We start from the raw sequence: 18,600 nt of genomic DNA on the forward strand, positions 1-18,600 counted from the left end.
CTGAAAGACCTTGGTACTCTTGCCAAAAATCAACTGGCCATACATGCAGGCGTTTATTCTTGTTCTCAATTATATTCCATTGGTCTTTCTCATGCCAGTACCACAGTTTTGACTACTTAAGCTTTGGCTTTGAAATCAGCAAGTATTAAGACATCCAATTTTGTTCTTTTTTCAAAATTGTTTTTGCTCTTCAGGGATCCTTGCAGCTTCAAAAGAATTAAGAGGATCAGCTTCCCCATTTCTGCATAAAAAAAGCCATCGGAATTTTGATAGAGATAGCATTGAATCCACAGATCACTGTAAAGTATTGCCATTCTAATAGTATTAGGTCTTCAATGAGATGTCTTTTCATTTATTGAGGTTTTTTCTTTCAGCATGTTTGTAGTTTTCAAGGTATAGATCTTTCACCTCCTTGGTTATGTTGATTCCTGGGTATTTTATTCTTTTGGACACTATTACAAATGCAATTTTTTAAATTTCCTTTTTGGATTGTTCATTGCAGATGTACAGAAATACAATTGGTTTTTGTATGATTTTACACCCTGCAACTCTGAATTCATTTGCTCTATTATAGATTCTTTAGGTTTTTCTGTATTTAGGATCCTATTTAAGATTTACTTCTTCCTTTTCAGTTTGGGTATTTCATTTCTTTTACTTGCGTAATTTTCTGGCTAGAACTTCCAGTTTAATGCTGAATAGCAGTGGTGAAAGTGGGTCCTTCTTGTTCCCGATCTTAAAGGGAATGTCTTCAGCCTTTCATTATTATGTTGGCTGTGGGTTTTCACAAATGCATTTATTTAATTTAGACAGTTCTTTTTATCCCTAATTGCTGAGTGTTTTTATCATGAAAGGGTGTATTTTGTCAAATGCTTTTTCTACATCTATTAAGATGATCATGTGGCTTTTCTCTTCTGTACTATTGCAGTGTATTCCATTGTTTTTATGTTGAACCACCCTCACATTCCTGAATATCCCAACAATACACTATCTTTTTTTCATCAAGGTCTCGTTTGCATTTGGAATTGTCTTCCCCCTAGACAGTAATTGAAGAATAGCATCCATTTATTTCTGTACCCCTGAAACTAAATGTACTGGAGTACTGCTCAGTGACCCATCTTGTCAACTAAAAACACAGGCTTTGGGTGGAAGAAACCATGGAGATCCCACAATTCAAAAGTTGGGTTAGGTCATATGTCTATGTGGGCCATCTATCTTTGCCAGTTTGATAGGTGAAAATGACTCACTGTAGGTCAATTTTAATTCTCTATACATTTGAGATTTTGCATCTCTGCAAGTGTGTCATTAAATTAAGGGAAACAACTATGATTAGGGCTGAATTTTCCAAGGCAACCCTTCTTGACTCCATTAAGCATTCAATGTATCAAAGGCTTCTAAAATTAACACACCAGGTGCATCTGTAATATTCTCTTAAGAGTTTATTATAAACTAGCTTCAGAGGCCACAGGAAATAAAAGGACTATGTACAGTCTTACGGGAAACAGGCAGGGAGTTGAGGAGGGCCAAGATGAGTCTAGGGCCTTGGTGGGCGCATTCCCAGGGGAGGGGGCCCTGTAAGGGAAACCAGACAATCCGGTGAGACTCCGAGAACAACGGCATAACAAACAAACAGGTCTGTGGTAATGTGGCCCTGGGGATTCGGGCTCACGCCTCTGTAGAGCTACTTCCATAACTCTGTGGCCAAGGGTCAAAGAAGGCCTGAAGTAAGAGTAAGAAGTTTAGTCAGTGCCTGATCTGCAACTCAAATCCCCAGCCTTGCCCCAGCCTCCCACATCCCACAGTTACCAAGTTATCAGAGGGATATACATGGCATGTGCTAACTGGGGGTTTCTCTGGGGGCTGACTGCTTCCTATGCTTATAAAACCCATGAACAGAAATCTGACCTAGAGACACAGGGGTCACCAAGTGTGGCTGTGGGTTATCTCAGAGGCCACTGTGGCCTGGGTGGGAAGAACACTGGTCTGGGAGGCAAGAAACTGAGCTCTCTCTGGGCCTGCTTCCTTATCTATAAAAAATGGTAAGGCTGATCTTTATCACCATTTCTCAAACTGGAGTTAAACAGATATACATAATAAATAGTAAACCAAGGTGAAAAGCCCCCTCTTAATTACTGAATATTAGCAAACCAAAGGGCATAAGACAATCCCATGATCTTTGTGGGAGACTCAGAATGCATTATTTCAGAGTGCCACTAGAATATGCCTTGGACACTGAGATGTACTCTGGGTACAGGGCTACTCTAGCTCTTTTAAGAAAGAGGTACGATCAACTTAAGAAATGCTTGTTCCCTCTTTCCTTTCTGGAAAAGTTGTCCTCTAAGAGTTCACTTTTCTAGGCTTAAGGCCTAAAAGCCCCAAGGGTATGGTCAAAACCCAATCTTCTCTCCATTTCCCATCCTAATATATCTCTAAAAGAAGTCAAATTCCCTGCTACAGGCACTTACCTCGCATCCCTGGGGGAGGTGGTCTCATCCCTGGAGGGGGCATGCCCATTGGAGTTCCTCGTCCAGGGGGGATCCCCATTGGGGGGCCCATGGGAGGCCTCATACCAGGAGGTGGGCCCATCATGCCTTTAAGAGAAAAGCCACAAGAATATACCTCAAGTGTCTGTCTTGAAAAGACAGCAGGAAAGATACGAAGTTGACCACCAAGCTCTGAGACAGATGGACAATTCCACCCTCCCAGTCTCTCCTAGAAAACTGGGACCTGAGCCAAAGAGGTGCGGCTCCCAGTGGCTCTTGCCCAACTAGTTTCAGGGTCAGTCAGCCAGGCTGGATCTCAGAGTAATCCTGCTTAATTACACAAATTCATCATCAGTTTCAGTCAAGGTTGAATCTCATCACAAATCCAGCTCAAGCAGCGTCTATCCATTAGCAATGGTCTCTTTATGGATTCCTCACCTGGAGGGGGTGCCCCTCGGCCCATAGGTGGAGGAGGACCCCCACGGCCAGGTGGATACTGAGTTGGGGCCCCTGCAATGCTGGCAGTGGCAGCAGCTGCAGCAGCTGCAACAGTGCCTCTTCCTTGTGGGGTCATCACCTACAAGGATGCAGAAGGGAGTCAGTAGAACAGTTCCAGGCAGGACAGCACCCCACCACCTCCCCACCACGGTGAAGCAGCAGCAGACACAGTGAAGACAGCCCCTAAGCTACAACTCACAGCACAAGACCGCCTATCTAAATCCATCTGCCGGAGATCAAGCTTGAATGCCCAGTTCCCATCTTCTAGGCCCGAGTTAAGGATGCCCAATCCAATTAGAGAAGGCAATTGCATTTTCAAATATAACTGACTGATAATACGTTGTAAGAGAATAGACTTCAGAAGCTATAATGGAAACCATTTGCTCCAATATAGTGGGCTAAAATACCTTTTATGCATCTCTTACTAGCATCAACAACACTTTACAATGGCAAGTTTTCCTTTTCACTTGATTTTGGGAAATAAAATTTAAAAAACAGTGAAACATGGATAGCCTGATAGTCACAGGTTGGTCATTCTGGACTCTATCCTAACTACAGACACTCACTCTACCCTTTATTTTAACCACTAGAAATTGGTGCCCTTCCCCAATTCCTCACCTGCTGGGATGGCCCACCAACCCCACGGACTGGCCCGGCAAGTCCTGCAGGAGCCTGGGGCATGGGAACACCAGCTGGGATTCCTCTGCCAGCAGCTCTGCCAATCCCCGGGCCCCCAGCAGCTCCAGCAAGAGGCACTCGGGCAATGCCAGTCTGAAAAATAAGAAATGTGCTAGAATGCTTGTGGCCTAAAGAATTGGAAATACACTTCAATTGCCAAAAGAGCCCCTCAGATTTTTAGGGCATCAAAACAGCTCATAAACACTACCCACCCATATCTGTTAAGCCCATTCCACCTCCATCCAAGATCATCTGTCACCTCTGCAGCAGGCTAGAAGAACTTAAAAGAGTAAATCTAGAGAAACATACCATAACTCAACCTGTATGCATTCCTATGAAAATTAAACCAACAAAGGGCCAGGGCTCCACTCAGGAGGGGATGGTAGACAAGAGCACTTGACCCCATCAGAGAGACATGAAGATCAGTCCCAGCTCGATTCTCACCTGGTAGGTGACTGTGGGCAATCAAAAAAAATCCCACAGTTCTGGGACTATTTCCTCATATGTAAATGATGGCATTATGATAAAACTGGTTGTGTTAATGAAGGTTTACAAAGGCCACATTAGAGTAGCAAATTCTACTATAGATACCAAAAGTTATAAATATGTACACACATCCTCAACCAAAAAATATGGTACGATCCTTTGCAGGCAATTATAATTAGAAAAAGCTTCAATGTAAGAGTCCAAAAAGAAGGAAATGACTAGGATAAACTACTCTGTACTCATTAAGAAAATATCTCTAAGTCATTAACATGACTTCTAAAAAGTAATGTTTATAATATTAAGTGAAAAAGCAGAAAAAAATTATTACAAACTTATTAGGTGTTAAGTACAAAACATATATATGTGGTCAAAAATAAAAATAAGGGAAGAACATTATTCCTCTGATGAACAATGTCTTAAAATGAAAAAGAGAAAACAAATTTGGTTAGATTCTTTAAAGCCTGTTCTATTTCCAAATGTAGGTTGGTGTTTATAGAACCAAACTGCCTGGGATCAAATGCCAGTTTCACCACTTACCAGCTGTGACACGTTGGGCAAGTTACTAAACCCCAATTTGTCTTAGACAATCTAAACAAATGTTACAAGTATTAAATAAAATACCTAAGTGCCTGGCACACAGCAGATGGCCAATAAATGTTAATTATTACTCTGTTAACTCTATAAAATACACACATATTCTACTGTTTTGAGTCACAATTTTTTAAGGTTTAGCTAGACTATCGTCACATTAAGAAATGACCCAGATGGTCTTAGGTGCTTTATCTCCTGACTCACCACGTATATCAATTAAGGAAGGAAGAGCTTTAAAGTTAGAAACCCTCAAACTCTAGTTCCCAACCTCCACTTCTTATTTGCAGGGTAACCTCCTTAAGATTCAGTTTATTCTCTGTAAAAGGGAAAGAAAAACCACAGGGTGCCTATGAGTAACGCAACAAAATGCAGAGAACCTACACAGCCTGCTTCATAGCAGTACCTCCCCAAGGGTTCCTGGCCTTGCACTGGCACTCTGCTCTGACTTACATCTTTGGGAGGAGGTCCCTCTACGGTCATTGAGACCAGGTTCTCCCCTCGAAGCAGTACCAGACCAAGGACTCGCTTCTCTTCTCTTTCTGCTTGTTTTGAGTTCTTTGGCCTAAAGACAGATTTAGGAGAAGAAACAAAAAAAGCACACATTATAAAGAGGGCAAAGTTCATGTTCACCTGCCTAGGGGCCTCAAAGGTTTGTTTTACACCCTCTCTCTCAAAAAATGGAACATAAGCTTTCCCTAAGACAGCTCCTCGGGATAGTCTCCACAGGCTCAACTTGTAAACCCCTTCAGCAGTTGTCTCCCATGCACAAGAGGATACACAGACCAAGAGCTATGACGAGAGTTGGGAAAGCCCACACCCCCAGCTCAATGTTCAACTGTGACCATCATGCAGGCCCTTCCTCAGTCAAGTCTTCTTTGCTATTGCCCTGTTCCCCACTTCAGCCTCAGGCCTCACCAGTGTCAGGCAGTAGCCTAGACAATTCCTCAAGTTAACCAGCTCCCACTCAGCCCGCTTACACGTGGCATCCTTCTAGTACCAACTCAACCCCACAGGCACAGGCCTGTCATTTTGTCCCTGAACTCACATCAGAAATAGAAGCCATAAAGGAAAAGGTAAGAGTTAATTACACAGAAATTACACCTGCCTTCAAAGCACAAAAAACTGAAATCTCCAAGAGAAACACCCAGAGAGGGATTAAGTATAAATGTAAACAGAAAAACAACCACAGTAAGATAGGGAAAGGGAAGGAAAAGCCAAGCCAATACCCTAAAAATAAAGGAAAGACAAAATGCCCTGATTTTAAAAAAACAACTTAAAGGTTTCATTTTACTGATACTTTGTATTAACTGGCTTTCTGAGGGTAGACATTTTTTTCTTTTCTTTTTTGGCTTATCTTTATTTTCTTATTTTTAACAAAAATATGTGTTGCCCTTTCACAATTAAAAAACCAATACTTCTGGGTATTTTACTTTTTTCTCAATATACTTTTATGTATTTTCTTAAAATATTTTCTAATAAACATTTTTAAATTATCAGAATAAAATTAGTTTCATTTAAGAAGAGAACTATTTGGAATAGTTCTACACTGATCTGCTGGCCCCTCTAATGCGTACCTGGCACTTAGCCATCTCTATATTTTTTGTCCTGTACTTCTTGACCTTGTACCACAAAAAGAAAACAATGGCCCTAAAGGGAATCAAAGGGAAATTATAGCCACTGACAAAACACTATGGACCACTACATGTGGCAAAAGACAGCTGGATGATCATGGAAATCACATAATCTGTGGGCCTTAAGATGCCTTGAATATAAAAATAGGATGAAAAGGTAGATTACATCTTTTAATTAATAATAGGCCAGAAACTGAAGACCTGTGAGTCTTGAGACAAGGGAGTTCGCCAATTAACTTTAGGAATTGTAAGAAAGTAGAAAATATCTCCAATTGTTTCTAGAAATGCCAATAAAAATCACTGGCCCCAAACCCACACGGGGAGCTGAGCACTTACCCTGAAGAGGGTCAGAGGCTTCTTAAAGCAGTTTCAGACCAGGCTGCATTGGGAGAGCCCTTTAGGCTACAGCTTTACAAATATGCAATGAGGCCAGAAAATCAAGCTCTCCCCCCTTACACACCTGTAGGGAGAACATGAGAGCCCTTAACCCCAGTACCCAGGGGCACACAGTCAGAGAAACAAAAAGCCTAGCAGCCCTCCTTACAACTTGTACTCTGCTAGAACTGAAGAGCAAGGCTAGCTGGGCTAAGGACGAAGATTTCTTCGCATCCAAGAACCCCATTTAAATCTGCCCTCTAAAACAGGAAAGCAAACAGAGGAACCACTAGCTACATCACCACCTGTCACTTGGCCCACCCACCCAATCCACTCTCCCCTGCCCCAAATCCCCCATCAGCCCCACCCAGGCAACTCCTTACTTGATCTTTCTGAACTCATCACAGTCACAGAGGATCAAATTCATATGCTTGTCAAAAGCCTTGAAGGTGCCAATGAAGATGCGGCCATCTTGCAGGATGCACCTCATCCTGTAGTCGATGTGCTGCAGCATCTTGCTGCTCTTGCCCACAGTCTACAAGGGCAAGGGGACAACAGCAAGAATGAGACTCAACTCTTCTGGACCCACACCCGTTCCTTCCTAAAATCTTCCACTTCAGCCTTCTTTTCCATGTGTCCATCTTTCTCAAAAGATTGTCAGTATTGTCTTCCAGTCACAACCCTTTCCCAATAATTCTCCCATGTCACTCTGTGTACAGCCCTGACCTCTGCCCACTACTGTTATCTCTCCTTCCCTCAAAATCATCTTTCTCATATTACAACTGCCTTGTCTATGCTGTATCAGTTTCAGAGGTGAAGAGTGTAAGGTGTCTCCAAACTAATCCAATCCACCCATAGTAGATATTAGCCCAGTGGCAGTTGGGCAGATTTATATTAAATATAATATATAATCATACTATAATTATAAGATATATATGGTGTTTTGACTCTAGTGCTGTAGAACACCCACATCCCATTAAAAAGACCGAGTAAAAAAACTGGAATGGAACTGGCACTAAAATCCAATCAATGAGAAGCTTGTTATCAGAAAGGAGATGATGGGCTTGGAGGTAGAGAATGGAGTCCCCAAATCAAAACTTTACGTTAGTGTGCGTCCAGGACGGCCTTAGAAGGAAATGGTAGCCAGGATGCTAATCAGTTTGAACATATAATGGTCTTTAAGGCTATGTAACTAACCATACTTCTTAATTAACCCAACAACTTTTTCTGCCTTAGCCTGGCCTCCAATGTAGTATTACTAGAACAGAGAGACTATATAAACATCACAGTGCGAACTGTCAGTACCCTTGGCACTTACATTTCTCTCCAGAAATAAATGACCTGGCATCTGATTGTTATGAACCAGTCCAAACTCATCCAAGTGCCTTCTATGTATCTCAAGCTCTGTGCTTGCTGTTCACCTCTCTGAGCTAGGACAAAAACAGGATTCTGAACCTACAAATGTGTGGATCAGGAACTCGGACTGCCACCTGGGGGACTCAAGTTATGTGGTTCGGTCTCCCTCAGATAACTGTTAACCAGCTTGTAATCACACAGCTAGCCAGATGCATCTTAACCTTTATGGCAACATGTATTGGTCCATCTGCCTTAAAATAGCTAACTCTTACTGGGTGCTGCGTACCATACACTGTGATAAGCACCATATAATTCATTTACTTCTCAGCATCAGGTCCCTATTATTCCTATTTTACAGATGAGGCCACTGAGGCTGGGAAAGGCAAATCTCATAGCCAGGAAGCTGTGTTGGAACCTAGCCAGCCTGAATTCTGTCTCACCAATTCTCCAAACAATATCTACCAGATTTCCCTGCTTTCAGCTCACCCAACACAAAACAAAGCTATCTTTCTAAACACCAGGCAATTCATGACATTTTGCTGGTTAAAATCCTTCAATGACATGCCTCATCACCAACAGGATTAAAGTAGCATGTAAAGTCTTTAGTAAACAGGCTGCTGTCAATTCTCCCATCACCTTCCACCTCTCCCTCCCTCTTGCTCTGCAGGAACTTTCCTGCTACCCTTCCTGCTTTGCTTTTTAAACCCTTCTGTTCTACAACATTCCCTCCCATTTTCGCTAAGAACACACAGATTTTTTTAGGACTCTTCTCAGTAATCATCTACTCCAAAAGGAATTTCTTACCCTGCGGCCCTCCCCCCGTTACTTTTTAATAATGCTTAAGTGCAACTTCGACTTATATTATCCGTGTCCCCAACTAGAAAGCGAAGTCGATGAAGGAAACATTTCATTGCGTAGCCCAAGAGCCTGAAAAGTCAGATATACTCAAACATATACGTTGTACATATGCTGAACACAAGAGCTGCAAACATTCCCACTCACCCTCCGGTTCCATCCTCCCCATCTACCAGACCCAAGTACACTCTAAGTCACAAGCTCTTCCACTTCTTACTTCTAAGACCCTCACCGTCCCCTCTTCACAAGTCTGGAGTCGCTTACCGGATCTTCCCTAGTCCACCCGCGGCTCTAGCGCCTGCTCCTAGACACTAAGCTCCAGACACATAATTATTCCACAAAGGCTTATGCAGTGCCTACAGGATCCCAAGCACTATGGCTACAGCGGCGTGGATATCCAAGGTTCGATCGCCCCCACCGAGCGACCGCGGCCCCCATCCCTCAGTTCCAGCCTTCCCCTCCCCCACCGCGCCGTACTACTAAGGTCCGGGCTAACCCGCCGAAACGGAAGGACCGCAGACCAGGCCTCCAACGCCGAGTGGCCAACCCAGCGCCTCCTCCCCGCGTCTCCACTGCAAAACAAACTCGTAAAGATCTGCGGCCACGGCCTGCACCTCCTCACCATGGTGGCGGTTCTGATGGCTCCGATTACCGCTGGATTCGCCTCCACGGAAGCCTAGCCGCCCTCCACTACACTGCTTCCCGCCGCCGCTAGCGGAAATGCGGCCGCCAGTGAAATAGGGCCGAGTAGAAAACTACTTCCGGGCCCGATGACCCGCTCTGGAGTTCCGGCCACGACCCGGAGCCGTGAGCTCGGAGCGGGGCGGGGCTCGGGACCGCGTTAACATCAAACTGAACTCCGAAAGCTTGGACACCTTCCTAGTTGCAGTCCATTCAGGAGCTGTGTCTCCTCATCCTTATCCTCCTGCCCCTGCCCATTACCTCTCCGTCTTCATTTCCTCTCATTATCCCCTGGCTCTGCCCCGTACAACCACTATCCTTTATGAATTTAGGTAACGAGCTCCTGCCTCAGCGCCTCCTCACTTACCTTTGCCTCTGCCAGGAATGCTAGTCTTCTACGTATGTGCAAGGCTCATGCCCTCACCTCCTTCAAGACTTAAATTCAACCTACATTTTCCCACTGAGAACTTTCCTGGCCATCCTATTTAAAACTCATCCTTCCAACCTGTCCCTGCTTTATTTTTCTCTTTAACATCAGTGGCTAATATACCATGCGTTTTTGTTAGTTATTGTATTACAACTCCCCATTAGAAAGGAGGTGGTTTTCCTTTTCGAGTTGTTCATTGCTGTAAGTGCCTAGAACACTGCTTAGCACAAAAGAAGAACTCAAAACCTTTTTGAATGAATGAATGAATCAATCAATCCCATCCAGTCCCATGACTTGAATACTATCTAAATGTTCAGGAATTTCAAATGTATTCCTCTAATACTGGGCTCTTCCTTTAACTCTTGGCCTTTTCTAGTCCAGCCACCTGCTTGACATAGACGTCTAATAAGTATATTAAATTTAACATGGCAAAAACTGGATTCCTGACTCTATTCACTCTTCTTCCCAAAACCACTTCTTAACAGTGTTCCCCATCTCAGAAGTCACTCCGGTTAAAAAACAAACAGTAAAAGAACAAACTCGGAAGTAACCTTTATTCCGCCCATTCCCACCTCATAATCAATCCGTTAGCAAACCCTGTGGGCCTCACCTTAAAAGTGTCTTGAATATGACTGTTGTCTCTGCTCCACCACTACCATGCTAGTCCTACTACCATGATCTCTTTCAGGGCATCATTAAACGAGCCTGTAACTACTCTCTCTACTTCCTCTCCTGCTCTCACAGCAGCCAGAGGGACCTGTCTATAAAGTACTGGGACTATATGAGATGACATAACTGAGCTGTTCTCCACCTCCCAAAAACTTCCCAGTGCACGTGGAAAAACATCCAATCCCGCATCCCTCTCCAACTTTATCTCCTTCAATGTTCCCCTCATTCATCATCCTCCAGCCACACTAGTCTCCCAGCTGTTTCCCAACCTCAGCAAGGAAAGTTTCCACCTCAAGGCTTTGTAAACCTCATGCCATCTCCAAGATGCATATTCTATCATCCTGTTTCTGTCAACACACAGAAGAAGAGATGGGGGCTCAGAACGTTGAATCATCTTGCCTATGCAAATATAGTGCCATCTGGCTCCTCAGCTGGCTCCCAAGTTACCTTGCCTTCTAACGTAGCATTCATGTGTGTATTTTAAAAATATTTAAATAGCACCTACTAACACCCTGCACTGTTACTGGGATACAGTCCTTTCCTGAAAGACTACATGTTCTAGTGAGAAAGACAAAACAAATGAATAAGTATACAAAGAAAAACTAGAATGATATGGAGGAAAAAGGTAGGATGGGGGACTGAGAGTGACGAGCTAGTTTTGGCTAGATGGTCAGGAAAAGCCTCCCTGAGGAATGGAATGTAAGCAAAGACCTGAAGGAAGTGAAGGACATGCCAGACATTTCTTATAAAGGGAATCGTGTTACATGGGATCATTAGTGACTGCCTTCTTTCATTTAGGATGTCCTCAAGGTTCATCCATGTCATGGCATGTATCAGTACTGCATTTATTTTTATGGCTGAATATTTCATTGTATGGATGTAACACTTTTATTTATCCTGTCATCCATGGATGGACATTATTTGGGTTGTTTCCACCTTCTGGCTATTATGAACAATGCTGCTATAAGCATTTGTGTCCAACGTTTCAGGTGGATATATGTTTTCATTTCTCTTGGGTATATATCTGGGAGTGCGATTGCTCGGTCATTAAATAACTGTTTAATCATTCGAGGGGAACTATTCTCATGATAAACAGGGAGGATGCTTGTTGCCCTTCTGCTTGAATTCTGTGGAGAAATGAGAACTTTTAACCTTTTGCAAATGTTTCTATTAATGGAAAGCTGTTTTGAGAATCCTTTCAAATTCCCCTCTGAGCACAAACCCTACCACATCTGTCTTCTTTCAGTCCCTCTGCTATTGCCATCACTGCGCTGTAGTTTCATCCTGGACAACTGCAGCACTTCTGACTTGCCAAATTTATCCTGGTCTCAGTGCTGTCCATCATGCCTCATCTTTCTCTTCAGCTTTCTCTCAGATTCCCATCATTACTCCAGACCTTTAATCCCACATAAGTCCTGTGACAACATACTCAGCAGAAAACCCGATCCACAATGTTCTCTCAATCTTATTAGTCAGGCATACTTCAACTATGGCAAAATTATTTCCTCCAAGATTTTTTTGTCCTTTTTTTTATTAAAGTATCATTGATATTCAATTTTAGGTTTCACATGCAACACTGTGGTTACAACATTCACCATATTAGTGATTCCCCGCCTCACACCCCAGTACAGAAACAGTCCATCAGTGTACTGAGATGCTATACAGTCACTACTTGTCTTCTCCATGCTATACTGCCTTCCACGTGACCCACCTACATTATGTGTGCTACTCATAATGCCCCTTAATCCCCTTCTCACTCCCTGCCCATCTGCTCTTCCAACCCCTTCCTATTGGTAACCATTAGCCCCTTCTTGGAGTCTATGAGTCTGCTGCTATTTTATTTCTCCAGTTTTGCTTTGTTCTCATACTCCACAAATGAGGGAAATCATTTGGTACTTGTCCTTCTCTTCCTGGCTTATTTTACTGAGCATAATACCCTCTAGCTCCAATCATGTTGTTGCAAATGGTAGGATTTGTTTTCTTCTTATGGCTGAATAATATTCCACTGTGTATATGTACCACATCTTTATCCATTCATCTACTGATGGACACTTAGGTTGCTTCCATATCTTGGCTATTGTAAATATTGCTGCAAAAGACATAGGAGTGAGTACATCTTTTTGAATCAGGGACCTTCTTTCCTTCAGGTAAATTCCCAGGAGTGAAATTCCTGGGTCAAAATGGTATTTCTATTTTTAGTTTTTTGAGGAACATCCATATTGCTTTCCACAACATTTGAATCAATTTACATTCCCACCACCAGTGTAGGAGGGTTCCCCTTTCTCTGCATCCTCACCAGCATTGCTTGTTCCTTGTCTTTTGGATGTTGGCCATCCTAACTGGTGTGAGATGATAACTAATTGTGGTTTTAATTTGCATTTCCCTGATAATTAGCAATATGGAGCACCTTTTCATGTGCCTGTTCCCCATCTGAATTTCTTCTTTGGAGAAGTGTCTGTTCATATCCTCTGCCCACTTTTTATTAGGGTTATTTGCTCTTTGGGTGTTGAGCCATGTGAGTTCTTTATATATTTTGGACATTAACTCCTTATCGAATATATCACTTACAAATATATTCTCCCATACTGTAGGGTACATTTTTTTTGGTATCATTAATATACAATCACATGAGCAACATTGTAGTTACTACATTCCCCCCATTATCAAGTCCCTACCACATACCCCATTACAGTCAATGTACATCGGTGTAGTCAGATGCTATAAAGTCACTACTTGTCTTCTCTGTGCTATACTGCCTTCCCCATGCACTCCCCCTACGTTATGTGTGCTAATCAAAATGCCCGTTATTACCCTTATCCCTCCCTTCCCATCCACCCTCCCCAGTCCCTTTCCCTTTGGTAACTGTTAGTCCATTCTTTGGTTCTGTGAGTCTGCTGCTGTTTTGTTCCTTCAGTTTTTTTCTTTGTTCTTATACTCCACATATGAGTGAAATCATTTGATACTTGTCTTTTTCCGCCTGGCTTATTTCACTGAGCATAATACCCTCTAGCTCCATCCATGTTGTTGCAAATGGTAGGATTTGTTTTCTTGTTATGGCTGAATAATATTCCTTACCACATCTTCTTTATCCATTCATCTACTGATGGACACTTAGGTTGCTTCCAATTCTTGGCTATTGTAAATAGTGCTGCAATTAAACATAAGGGTGTACATGTCTTTTTGAATATGAGATCCTGCATTCTTTGAGTAAATTCCTAGGAGTGGAATTCCTGGGTCAAATGGTATTTCTATTTTGAGTTTTTTGAAAAACCTCCATAGTGCTTTCCACAATGGTTGAACTAGTTTACATTCCCACCAGCAGTGAAGGATGGTTCCCCTTTCTCCACATCCTTGCCAACATTTGTTGTTTGTCTTTTGGATGTTGGCCATCCTAACTGGTGTGAAGTGATATCTCATTGTGGTTTTAATTTGCATTTCTCTGATGATTAGCAATGTGGAACATCATTTCATGTGCCTGTGGGCCATCTGAATTTCTTCTCTGGAGAAGTGTCTGTTAGGATCCTCCACCCATTTTTTAAGCAGTTTATTTACTTTTTGGGTGTTGAGGCACATGAGTTCTTTATATATTTTGGATGTCAACCCCTTATTGGATATGTCATTTATGAATACATTCTCCCATACTGTAGGATGACTTTTTGTTCCACTGGTGGGGTCATCTGCTGTACAGAATCTTTTTAGTTTGATGTAGTCCCATTTCTTCATTTTTGCTTTTGTTTCCCTGGCCCAAGGAGATGCATTCAGGAAAAAGTTGCTCATGTTTATATTTAAGAGATTTCTGCCTATGTTTTCTTCTAAAATTTTTATGATTTCATGACTTAAACTCAGGTATTTGATCCATTTAGAGTTTACTTTTGTGTATGCAGTTAGACAATAATCCGGTTTCATTCTCTTACACGTAGTTGTCTAGTTTTGCCAACAACAGTTGTTGAAGAGGCTGTCCTTTTCCCATTGTATATCCATGGATCCTTTTATCATATATAAATTTGCCATATATGTGTGGATTTATATCTGGGCTCTCTATTCTGTTCCATTGATCTATGGGTCTGTTCTTGTGCCACTACTAAATTGTTTTGATTACTGTGGCTTGAGGTCAGGGAGCGTAATCCCCCCTGCTTTATTCTTCCTTCTCAGGATTGCTTTCACTATTTGGGGTTTTTGGTGGTTCCATATGCATTTTAGAACTATTTGTTCTAATTCATTGAAGAATGCTTTTGGTATTTTGATAGGGATTGCATTGAATCTGTAGATTGCTTTGGGCAGGAATGCCATTTTGACATCAATCCTTCCTATTCATGATCACAGGATGTATTCCCATTTAATGGTGTCTTCTTTAATTTCTCCCATGAGTGTCTTATAGTTTTCAGGGTATAGGTCTTTCACTTCCTTGATTAGATTTATTCCTAGGTATTTTATTTTTTTTGGTGCAATTGTAAAAGGAAACGTTTTCCTGATTTCTCTTTCTGCTAGTTCATCATTAGGATATAGGAATACAACAGATTTCTGTGTATTAATTTTGTATCCTGCAACTTTGCTGAATTATTATTAGTTCTACTAGCTTTGGGGCAGATTCCTTAGGGTTTTTTATGTACACTACCACGTCATCTGCAAACCATGACAGTTTAACTTCTTCTGTATGAACTGGATGCCTTGTATTTCTTTGTGTTGTCTAATTGCTGTGGCTAGGACCTCCAGTACTATGTTGAATAAAAGTGGGGAGAATGGGCAGCCTTGTCTTGTTCCTGATCTTAGAGGAAAAGCTTTAAGCTTTTCACCATTAACTATGCTGTTGGCTGTGGGTTTGACAAATATGGTCTTTATGATGTTGAGATACTTGGCTCTCTACACCCATTTTGTTCAGAGTTTTTATCATGAATGGATGTTAAACTTTGACAAATGCTTTTTTGGCATCTATGGAGATGATCATGTGGTTTTTCTCCCTTTTTGTTGATGTGGTGTATGATGTTGATGGATTTTCGAATATTGTACCATCCTTTCATCCCTGGAATAAGTCCTACTTGATTATGATAGATGGTCTTCCTGATGTATTTTTTAATTTGTTTTGCTATTTTGTTGAGTATTTTTGCATCTTTGCTCATCAGGGACATTAGTCTGTAATTTTCTTTTTATGTAGTGTCTTTGCCTGGTTTTGGTATTAGAGTGATGCTGGCCTCATAGAATGAGTTTGGAAATATTCCCTCCTCTTCTACTTTTTGGAAAACTTTAAGGAGGACGGGTATTAGGTCTTCACTAAATGTCTGATAAAATTCAGCAGTGAAGTCATATGGTTCAGGAGTTTTGTTCTTAAGTAGTTTTCTGATTACCAATTCAGTTTCATTGCTGGTAATTGGTCTGTTCAGGTTTTCTGTTTCTTCCTGGGTCAGTCTTAGAAGGTTGTATTTTTCTAGAAAGCTGTCCATTTCTTCAAGGTTATCCAATGTGTTAGCATATAATTTTTCATAGTATTCTCTAATAATTCTTTATATTTCTGTGGTGTCCATAGTGACTTTTCCTTTCTTGTTTCTGATTCTGTTTGTGTGTGTAGACTCTCTTTTTTTCCTGATAAGTCTGGCTAGGGGTTTATTTATTTTGTCTATTTTCTCAAAGAACCAGCTCCTGGTTTCATTGATTCTATTATTTTATTCTCAATTTTATTTATTTCTGCTTTGATCTTTATTATGTCCCTCCTTCTACTGACTTTGGGCCTCATTTGTTCTTCTTTTTTTAGTTTCATTAATTGTGAGGTTAGATTGATCATATGGGATTGCTATTCTTTCCTGAGGTATGCCTGTATTGCAATATACTTCCCTCTTAGCATGGCCTTCTCTGCATCCCACAGATTTTGCAGTGTTGAGTTATTGTTGTCATTTGTCTCCATATATTGCTTGATGTCTGTTTTTTTTTGGTCATTGATCCATTGGTTATTTAGGAACATGTTATTAAGCCTCCATGTGTTTGTGGACTTTTTTGTTTTCTTTGCATAATTTATTTCTAGTTTCATATATTTGATATTTGTGGTCTGAGAAGCTGGCTGGTACAATTTCAATCCTGAATTTACTGAGGCGCTTTTTGTGGCCTAGCATATGATCTATTCTTGAAAATGTTCCATGTGCACTTGAGAAGAATGTGTACATGCTTTTGGGTGGAGTGTTCTGGACATGCCTGTTAGGTCCATCTGTTCTAATATGTTGTTCAGTGCCTCTGTCTCTTTACTTCATTTCTGTCTGGTTGATCTGTCCTTTGGAGTGAGTGGTGTGTTGAAGTCTCCTAAAATGAATGCATTGCATTCTATTTCCCAATTTAATTCTGTTAGTATTTGTTTTACATATGTAGGTGCTCCTGTGTGGGGTGCATAGGTATCTATAATGGTTATATCCTCTTGTTGGACTGACCCCTTTACCATTATGTAATGTCCTTCTTTGTCTCTTGTGACTTTCTTTGTTTTGAAGTCTATTTTGTCTGATACAAGTACTGCAATTCCTGCTTTTTTTTCCCTGTTAGTTGCATGAAATATTTTTCCATCCCTTCACTTTTAGTCTGTGTATGTCTTTGGCTTTGAAGTGAGTCTCTTGTAGACAGCATATAGATGGGTCTTATTTTTTTATCCATTCTGTAACTCTATGTCTTTTGATTGGTGCATTCAGTCCATTTACATTTAGGGTGATTATCGATAGGTATGTACTTATTGCCATTGCAGGCTTTAGATTCATGGTTACCAAAGGTTCAAGGGTAACTTCTTTACTATCTAACAGTCTAACTTAACTTACTTATTATGCTATTTCAAACACAATTTTAGGGGGGCGGGTTTCCTCCCTTCTTTTTTTTCCTCCTCCACTCTTTATATATTAAATGTAATATTCTGTACTCTGTGTATCTCTTGACTGGCTTTGGGGGTAGTTGATTTAATTTTGCATTTACTTAGTAATTAATTGGTCTACTTCCTTTACTGTGGTTTTATTTTCTCTGGTGACAGCTATTTAGCCTTAGGAGCACTTCCATCTATAGCAGTCTCTCCACAATACACTGTAGAGATGGTTTGTGAGAGGTAAATTCCCTCAACTTTTGCTTATCTACAAATCATTTAATACGTGCTTCAAATTTAAATGATAATCTTTCCACATACAGTATTCTTGGTTTGAGGCCCTTCTGTTTCATTGCGTTAAATATATCATGCCACTCCCTTCTGGCCTGTAACATTTCTGCTGAGAAGTCTGATGACAGCCTGATGGGTTTTCCTTTGTATGTGATTTTTTTTCTCTGTCTACCTGCTTTTAACACTCTCTCCTTGCCCTTGACCTTTGCCATTTTAATTATTACATGTCCTCCTTGGGTCACTTGTGTTGGGAGATCTGCACTTCCATGACCTGAGAGACTATTTCCTTCCCCAAATTGGGGAAGTTTTCAGCAATTACCTCCTCAATGACACTTCCTATCCCTTTTTCTTTCTCTTTCTTCTTCTTCTGGTACTCCTATAATGTGAATACTGTTTTACATTTGGATTGGTCACACAGTTCTCTTAATATTCTTTCATTGCTAGAGATCCTTTTTTCTCTCTGTGCCTCTGCTTTTTTGTTTTCCTGTTCTCTAATTTCTATCTCATTTACCATCTCCTCTACCTTATCTAATCTACTTTTAAATCCCTCCATTGTATGTTTAATTTCAGATACGGAATTTTTATTTTTTGTATTTCACTTTTGTTTTTGTTTTTATTTTCATTTTTATCATTAATCTACAATTACATGAGGAACATTATGTTTACTAGACACCCCCCATCACCAAGTCCCCTCACATGCCCCATTACAATCTCTGTCCATCAGCATAGTAAGCTGCTATAGACTCACTACTTGTCTTCTCT

At 41.1% G+C, this 18,600-nt stretch overlaps 1 protein-coding gene across 2 annotated transcripts; it reads right to left on the reverse strand.

The window, feature by feature from the left end:
- Positions 1-1,418: 1,418 nt before the first annotated feature.
- Positions 1,419-9,712, reverse strand: SNRPB (small nuclear ribonucleoprotein polypeptides B and B1). Of its 2 annotated transcripts, none has more exons than XM_017679775.3 (7): positions 9,573-9,712; positions 7,123-7,274; positions 5,184-5,295; positions 3,597-3,749; positions 2,919-3,057; positions 2,463-2,588; positions 1,419-1,569 (listed from the first exon to the last, which is right to left on the reverse strand). In XM_017679775.3, the coding sequence occupies exons 1-7, from the start codon at positions 9,573-9,575 to the stop codon at positions 1,532-1,534; spliced, it is 723 nt and encodes a 240-aa protein (XP_017535264.1). In that variant the 5' UTR covers positions 9,576-9,712; the 3' UTR covers positions 1,419-1,531. The 2 variants fall into 2 exon arrangements, with proteins under 2 accessions (XP_017535264.1, XP_017535265.1); XM_017679776.3 differs by having other exon boundaries at positions 1,419-1,716.
- Between the last annotated feature and the right edge of the window lie 8,888 nt (positions 9,713-18,600).

This window comes from Manis javanica, chromosome 5 (assembly GCF_040802235.1).
Source record: "Manis javanica isolate MJ-LG chromosome 5, MJ_LKY, whole genome shotgun sequence".
Classification (NCBI taxonomy): domain Eukaryota; kingdom Metazoa; phylum Chordata; class Mammalia; order Pholidota; family Manidae; genus Manis; species Manis javanica.